General features: G+C 38.8%; 1 protein-coding gene across 1 annotated transcript in view; it reads left to right on the plus strand.

The window, feature by feature from the left end:
- Positions 1-9264, plus strand: part of DENND2A (DENN domain containing 2A) — a 131036-nt gene that overhangs the window by 42470 nt on the left and 79302 nt on the right. Inside the window, exon 3 of the mRNA XM_044677787.1 lies at positions 2772-3965. Coding sequence (XP_044533722.1) covers positions 2772-3965 — 1194 coding nt within the window. The remainder of the gene's footprint in view (positions 1-2771; positions 3966-9264) is intronic.

Consider the following 9264-nt stretch of genomic DNA (forward strand, 5'->3'; position numbering starts at 1 on the left):
GGGATCTGAAGAGGGACATATCATTTCCAGCTGGAAAATCTTCAATAGAAATAGCCCTGGAGTTGAGCCTTACCAAAAATGAGTAGGATTTCAACAAGTGGAGTTGGGGAGTGGGGTGCAGGCAGGGAAGGAAAGAAAGACTGATCCCAAACACTTCATACTGCATTCCTATTCATGTTTTCCATAATTATGTTTATAATTTTTTTTAACCCTAACCTTCTGTCTTGGAGCCAATACTTTGTGAGTGGTAAGGGTAGGCAATGGGGGACACACAGCTGGGAAGTGTCTGAGGCCGGATTTGAACCTAGGACTTCCTGTCTCTAGGCCTGGCTCTCAATCCACTGAGCTACCCAGCTGCCCCCCATGATGATGTTTAATTTTAATCTCCCATTCATGCAACATGGATCAGTTGGGTGGCGCAGTGCATGCAGTTTCCTCATTTGTGGGGAGTGGGAGGAGAGCCGTGTTTGGGAACTCACTCTTATTTTCTTATCTGTAAAAGGGGTATTGATCTAGAATTATATCTATCTACTACTCTCTTTTATGTATTGTCATCCCTAATCACAACATAAGCTCAGGGGCTGTTTCATATTTATCTCTGTATCCCTGGAATCTAGCACAGTGCCTGACACTTAGAAGATGGTAAATCAATGTTTACTGAACTGAATTGAGGGAGGGGAGAATAATCAACAAATTCATATGCTATGTTTTTGTTTTGCTTACTGCCACTGGAGCTAATCATTTAACTTCTTTCTGCCTCTAATTTCCTCAATTGTAAAATGGGGATAATAATAGCACCTACCTCTGTAAGGATCAAATGAGATAATATTTGTAAAGTGCTTAGCAAAGTACCTCTCACATAGTAAGTACTTAATTGACTCTGGGTATTTATTAATTCTTACTTAGTAGGTACTTAAGTCTCTTCTCTTCTATGATCTCCTAGATCTTTGGGGGTGCATACCCAGTTCTTCTATTTCTCATATTATTTCATCATATATCACATCCCTTCCTTCAGATATCCTCTAGGATTCTGCAACTAAGTTGAGCATCTGTCCCCTCAATAGCTATATTTCCATTGTGTGGGAGACTTGAGTCTTGCCTCTAGCCATGTCTCCTCATGAGAATGAACATAGAGTTCTAGAAAAAGTAGTCCTGGAATCATACTCATCATTGCTTTGCCCAGAAAAAAAAGAAAAAAAAATGTCCCCTTTCCTTGGCCCTTTGCGCACTTACTTCACCTTTACAATTTCACAACTCTCATTCAGTATGGAGTTTTGTGAGCAGCATTCTTTCCTCCATCCTACAGAGATGGAGTGTCAATAACTAAGTCATCATTCCAGTTATTTACATGATTATATACTGATAGCATAGAAAATATGTACAGACAAGTATTTAATGCTGAAAATCTAGCACTCAGCAATGCTTTGTTGTATTATTCTTTACCATTTATACATGCTCAGTCTGCCCAAGTAAACTGTGAACTCCTTGAATACAAGGACTGGCTGTTTACTTCTTTGTATCCCTAGTTTCCTACACACAGTTGGTAATCAATAATTGTTTGCTGCTGATGTTGCTATGAATATGGTCAGAATCCAAAATCCAGATAATGTACCTGGTAAGACTAGAACAATTAGCCTTGCTAATTTATATACCATGTTTCTGTTCGACTTTCAGCTATGAAGAACCATCATTCATTTAAATTAAGACCTTCTGCTTTGACTTGACCAAAAAATGACAAAGGATACTCATTTCCATGTTATTAATTTACATTCCGGCGCTGAACTTGGCAACACACTTTTGGGATGCTCAGTGCCCCAATCAAAGCAGAAACCTTTACTTTAAAACTAGCTCAGAGAATAGTGAATGAACCTGTTGATTTATTGAATCATGGAATTTAGAGCTGCTGGTGACTTTAGAAAATATATATATTATATAACCCAAAAAGAGACAGCCATTGCCATGTGCATTTTCTGCCCATAGCACAACTAATGTCAATGTACCTTTAATATGGACTTTACTAGTGGAAGACCCTATTAATATTGAAAAAAACAGAAATGAATCTTATGCCAGAGCCAAACACATCATTATTTCTTAAAGAAGTAACTTCAAAACTATATAAATCTGCATGTCTTATTTCTAGGGCCATTTTCTTTTAGGACAATTCCTAGAATTTCTTAAAACTTAAATCACTAAGATCAAAAGTGCTTAGATATAGAGATTTTATGGACCATTACCAAAATTTCATTCTTTATTTTTACTTTTATTAATATTCATTTTCAAAATTTTTAGTTCTAGTTCCCTCCCTTCTTCCAGCCTTTCCCCTACCCATTGAGAAAGCAAGCATAATGTATAATAATACCCAGTATATGTGTGACATCATGCGAATCATACTCAAATTTGACTCCTAACACAGTAACCCTGGTTCTTTCCAGTTGAACCAGGTCAGCATTTCATCTCTAGGAATACTGTTTTCATTTCTAGATAACCCACACAGTGGAACACCAAATGGATGAGAATAACAATCAACCCCTTTGTTAGTAGTTTCAACTGAGATCTGTGCAATCTCTCTTCCCCCAAACAGTTTTATCCTTACAAGAGTCAAAAATCCCAAGCAACAAGTTAGAAAAACTCAGAATGGTCAATCGTGGTCATCTTAATGTTAGTGATTGCCACCTGGCCCATTCCATCTAGGCACTTGGGGTACAAAGACCAAAACAAGCATAATGAGGAGTTCCTAGCTCCCTTACCTGATATTTGTGTTTGCTGTGCAGGGTCAAGCTTGCAAGTCCAAAAGCAGCAGAAGAACTGGGAAGGTATTTCTTCAAGTCCTCCAGCAATTACTCTTTTCTGAGTATTTACAGCCACTTTGGTCCTTTCCCAGGGACTGATCAGGATCTAACCACTAGAAGAAGCCCACTAGAACCACTGAACAATCTGATGCTGGGGCCAAGACTTGACTGTTTTCCTCAGAACATGCTTAGCCCCAACATGCTCATCAGTGACCCCGCTGTGGATCTTGGCTCCAAGGAAGGCACCCGGGCTATGAAGAGGCAGGGGAGTATTGCTCAGAACCCCCGCCCCACCGGCAGGGTCGGGGCTCGACACAATTCTCTTAGCATAAAGGACAAGATTTCTGAGTGGGAAGGAAAGAAGGAGTTGGCAGCTCCCATCGTAGGCAAGAAGGAAGATGGGCAGAGAAGCCCAGGGGAGTATAAGGTGTCTTGTGTCACGGAGAAAATAAGTCGAGACAGTATGCATATAAAGAAGGTTGGAGGGAAGAATGCACCAGCCCAGGACCCCAATAGCAAGGAAAATGAAAGAAATATAGGGATAATAAATGTCAGGGGGCAGAGTACAGAGAAAAGAAGGCAAGACCCAACTGAGAAGGATGGAGACTCCATCCCAGCCAGTGTGAGAGAGAAGTTGGGGAAACCAAAGGTTCAGAAAGATAGCCTGTCTGTGCAAAGGCAAGTCAAGAAGCTGGAACAAGTCTTGAAGGAGGGAGCTGCAGACTTGCATCCCCAGTTACCAGGTACTTATTACTCACCCCACTCCTTACCAGAGAGAGCGGACGAGGGGCCCCCCGGGGGTGTATGCGGCTCTGAGCTTAGCAAGAGACTTATTAACTTGGACTTAGAAGCCAAGGAGCCCCCATCTGAGACTGCGGAGGAGGTAAAAGGGCCATGCAGGCGGCCTTGGGACCATAGTCTAGAGAACGTCTACAAGGGCTCCGAGATGGCCCCCACAAAGCCTTTCATTAACCCTCTGCCCAAACCTAGGCGAACTTTCAAACACGAAGGAGAAGTGGACGAGGAATGGAGCCAGACAGCCAGCTTCAGGAGGGACAAGAGGAACTTGCCCCCGCTGCCCTCACTGCCTCCCCCTCCCCTCCCTTCCTCTCCTCCTCCCTCTGCTGTGAGCAGAAGATTGTGGAATGGAAGACAAAAAAACAACACGGATCACAGGTGAGTGAAGGGGCAGAGGGGTGTCCTTCCTTCTCTGAGCTCTGTATCCCTTATTGGTGTGGCTTTTCTCATGTCCCCCTCAATAGTGCATGCTGTGACCACTTGAGGCTTTGCCAACAATTAGCAGATGAAGAGATTTTGCCTGGGCTGACTTTTTGGTTCGAAAGGATGTTTTTAAAATTTCACTGATGACTGCATTCATCATTAGGACTATTAGCACATCATTATTAGCGTATTTAAACGAACGCCATTTTAACACCGACATCAAATTGGAGTGTTTGTTGAGCCTGGTAAAACAATGATTTTCTTATGTATCTACTTTTTTAGTCTCTAATGAGGGCAGCAACTGCCCACTATGTAAAGGACGGAAGCATAGCTCAGGGGATAGAGTACTGGGTTTGGAGTCAGGCAGGCTGAGTTCAAATTCTGCCTTAGATACTTATTAGCTTTGGGGTATTGGGCAAGTCACTTCAACTCTTATTTCCTACATTGCCAAAAATGGGAAGAATCATTTTTTATACCACCTATCTTAAAGATTTGTTGAAAAGGAGGTATACTATGTAATCAGAAGTTAGTTTTATTATAAACAACAAAATGCCTATCTAGGCATAGATTGTTACTTTTATTAAGGACCATTATTATTGGTATTATTATTTTATTAACATTATTATTATCAATTTAATTATTTAATATTATTAATTTTTTTTTCTTTATAAGTAGATTATCAGGGACAGCTAGGTGGCTCAGTGAATTGAGAGCTGAACCTAAAGGTCAGAGAACCTGGGTTCAAATCTATCATCAGATACTTCCTAGCTGTATGATCCTAGGCAAGTCACTTAATCCCCATTGCCTAGCTCTTTCTAGTCTTCTACCTTGGAACTCATGCACAGTATTGATTCTGAGATGTAAAGTAAAAGTTTTAAAAAACAAACACACAAACAAAACCAAGTGGGTCATCTTAGCTTTTTTAAAGCTTCGTTGTCTCATTTGTTCCTTACAATACCCCTGTTGTGACTTGCTAAGGGAGGCTCATCCAATCAAAGAGGAACCTCAGAGACTCCTAGTGAGGACATGACTTTGAGGAGGTCAGCATACTTATTAATGGGAGAGTCAGGACTTGCACTGGGGTCTTCCAATGTGATTCATCACTCTTCTGAACCCTTTCACAAATTATATCATGGATTGTTACAGCTAGAAAAGGCTTTATAAATCATCTTGTCTGCCCCATGAGTGTACAAATGGGAATGTGTACATAAATATTTTTGAAATTGTAAAATCAGGTATCTAAGATAAAAATGAATTTTAAAATATATCCCAAAATAAAATCATTGCCTTGAAAACAGGAACACTTTTCATATGCTTTGAAATTTAGTCTATCCTTTAGCATTGTTCATGAATAGACCAATCCTGTTTCTGTGCATAGTATTTCTACTGGTCTGGAAACATTTATAACATTTCACTGACTTAAAGCTGGTTTCCAAGCCAATAAAAGGATGACGCTCTGCTGACACTGCCAGAAAGAAGCCAATGCTAGTCAAAGGGAGCACTAGACCCAGAATCGGGAGGACCTTATTCAAATCTGATTTCAGATGCTTACTAGCTGTGTGACCCTAGGCAAGTCATATAATCTCTCTTAGCCTCAGTTTCCTCATCTGTAAAATGGAGATAATAGCAAAGCCTAACTCCTAGAGTTGCTGTGAGGATCAAGTGAGTTGATATATGTAAATCACTTTATAAACCTTAATTATTCAATTGTTTTTGTCCTATTGGACTTTTCATCACTCCATTTGGGGTTCTCATGGCAAAGAGACTAGGGTGGTTTGCTATTTCTTCTCCACCTCATTTTACAGATGAGGAAACTGAGGCAAACAGAATTAAGTGATTTGCCCAGGATCACATAACTAGTAATTGTCTGAGGCCAGATTTGAACTCAGGAACATCAGTCCTCCTGACTGCAGACCTAGAATTCTATCCACTATGATACCTAGCTGATTGTAAACCTTAAAACAATACATAAATGCTATCAGTTGTAGTAGTGGTAGAAGAGGAAGAAATAGAAAATTTTTTTTAAATGTCAGGAGTTATAAACAAAGTCGTTATAGTAGGAAAGAAGAGATCACAGATGATAGCATCCACATATATAAGCAGTAGCAATAATGTGCTATCTTCCATATTTCTGTCTATTAATTTGAAATTATTTTCCTTGAATCTCTCATAATACTACCTGGACTTCTCCTATGTTCTATTTCAACAATTTATGATGTGCCTACTAAGAGCCAGACATTGCACCTGATTGCAAGGTTAAATAAGTTCCAGCTTCTGTGGAATTTATAATTCAGGAGGGGAGTATGACACATCCACAAATAACAATGGGCATACCTCACTGAATTCCACTTCACTTTATTGCACTTTGCAGATAATGCATTTTTTACAAATTGAATGTTCGTCACAACCCTGTGTAGGGCAAGTCTGTTGAAGCCATTTTTCCAATAGCATATGTCCACCTGGTGCTTCTGTGTCACAGTTTGGTAATCTTCCCATCATTTCAAGCTTTTTCTTTATTATTATACCTGCTCTGGTGATCTGTGATCAATGTTATTTGATATTATTATTATAATTGTTTTGGAGCAACATGAACCTCACTCATGTAAGACAGTGAAATTAATTAATAAATGTCGTACACTTTCTAACTGCTCCACCAACCATCTGTTCCCTCATCTTTCTTCCTCTCCTTGGGACTCCCTGTTCCCTGAGACACAATCATATTGAAATTAGGCCAAATAATAACCTTACAATGGCCTCAAAGTGTTCAAATGAAAGGGAGAGTCCATCGGATGGAGTAAATTTCATTGTTATCTTATTTAAAGAAATTGCCACAGCCCACCCAACCTTCAGCAACCACCACACTGATCGATCAATAGCCATCAATATTGGGGCAAGATCTTCCACCAGAAAAAAATTATGACTTGCTGAAGCTTAGATGACAATTAGCAATTTTTTGCAACAAGGCATTTTTAATTAATTAAAATATGTAATTTTTAAGATATAGTGCAACTACACACCAAATAGATTATAGTACAGTATAAACATAACTTTTATATGCACTGAGAAACCAAAAAAATTCACATGACTCCCTTTAGTGCTTTATTGTGGTGGTCTAGAGCTGAATCTACTATATCTCTAAGGTATGCCTGTATAATACACATTTGTACATGTGTAAAGATTTGCACACCTGGCAGACCATGCCTGTACAAGAGATCTCACTGGGTTCTCAGACTTTACAAGGAGATTAGAGAGAAAGAACATGATCATCGAGTTTGAGCAGATAGAGTGTTCTTTCTACTCATAGATGGCCACTTGTTGTCCCTCCAATCTCCTTGAAAAGCTCATCTGTGAAGTACTCTGCCTGATATGCAATTCCCTAATGGCTAGCATTCCCATGACACACAAACAAGGTGTCCCAAAAGTCTTAGTAGCAATTTTAAGCAATTAAAAATTTAAAACTCACTAAGCCTTCTGAGATACCCTGCATAATGCTGTATTCTAGTGATTTGTGTATGTTGTATTGTATTATATTCCTTTCTTAGACAATGAGCTACTCCATCATACATGGAGAATGAATGAATCAGAGAGCTGTAAATAGATGTTTCATTTGATCTGTTGAGAGAAGGATCATTATCAATTAGGGAGAATTAGGAAAGATTTCATGACTGAAGAAGTATATGAGTTTGGCCTTAAAGGTTAAGTCCAATTTCAACAAGTAGACACTTGGAAGACCAAGGGAGGAGTTGGGGTAGGAAGACATTGAGGTGGACCCTAAGAGTCAATGTAGAGTGGTATGAAAGACCTGTATTCAGATCCTGACTCTTGTACTTACTAACTGTGTGACCCAGAGCAAGTCACTTAATCTTTAATCCTTCTGAGTTTCAGTTTCCTAGTCAATAAAATGAAGATAGTAAGATTGGTAATGAATCAATAAACATCTATTAAGCACTTACTATGTGCCAGACACTATTGAGTGCTGCAAAATCTAATTTGCAAAGGAATATATAGCTAGGGGAGGGCTACCTGACCCTTAAAGCATGATGGAGATATGAGTTATCATATGTGTGGTTTGGTTTAGAGAGAATGTGGTACAGAGAGATTAAGGTTAAGGGGATGGAGCAGAATCTATTGGGCTTCAACTGAGACAAAAAAAGCAGGAGTAGCAATCGTGATCTCAGCCAAAGCTAAAGCAAAAATGGATCTGATTAAAAGAGACAAGGAAGGTAATTACACCTTGATAAAAGGCAGCATAGACAATGAAGTTATATCAGTACTTAACATATATGCACCAAATGGTATAGCATCCAGATTTTTAAAGGAGAAACTAAAGGAGCTTAAGGAGGAAATGGACTATAAAACTATACTAGTAGGGGACCTCAGTCTTCCCCTATCAGAACTAGATAAATTTAACCAAAAAATAAATAAGAAAGAAGTAAGGGAAGGGAATGAAATTTTAGAAAAGTTAGATTTGATAGATATCTAGACAAAAATGAATAGGGATAAAAAGGAATATATCTTCTTTTCAGCAGCATATGGTACATATACAAAAATTGACCATGTACTAGGGCATAAAAACTTTACAACCAAATGCAAAAATGCAGAAATATTATTTTTTCAGATCGTAATGCAACAAAATTTATAATAAATAAGGGTTGATGGAAAGGCAAATTTAAAATCATTTGAAAACTAAAGAATCTAAACTAAATAATTCTTCAAAATGGGTGGGCCAAAGGACAAATCACAGAAACAATCACTGATTTCATTGAAGAAAATGACAATGAGGAGAGAGTGTAGCACATGTGGAAAGGAACTGTGTGATATAAAACTTGAAATGGATAATGGTTCCAGGTTGAATAAGCCCCTAAGTGAGCTTGACTTTGGTATAGTAGAAAATAGAGAGTTATTGAAGGGTCTAGAGGAGAGCACAACATTGATCAGATTGACCTGTAGTTAGATAAGTCAGCAGCCATGGAGAAGTTAGAATGGGAAAAAGGAGTGTGCAAAGGTGGGAAGACCAGTAAGGAAACTACTTACATCAGTCCAAGCAAGTGGTGATGAGTGGGGGGGAAGCAGGAAGAATGTAGAGGAGGGAAGGGGTATAAGAGTTATCACAGATAGAGAATTGTGATCTCTGAGATCTCTCCCAGGGCTATATCTATGTCTCTCTCTCTCTCTCTCTCTCTCTATATATATATATATATATATATATATATATATATGTATACATATATACATATATATATATATATACTTA

This window comes from Gracilinanus agilis, chromosome 5, assembly GCF_016433145.1.
Source record: "Gracilinanus agilis isolate LMUSP501 chromosome 5, AgileGrace, whole genome shotgun sequence".
NCBI lineage: Eukaryota > Metazoa > Chordata > Mammalia > Didelphimorphia > Didelphidae > Gracilinanus > Gracilinanus agilis.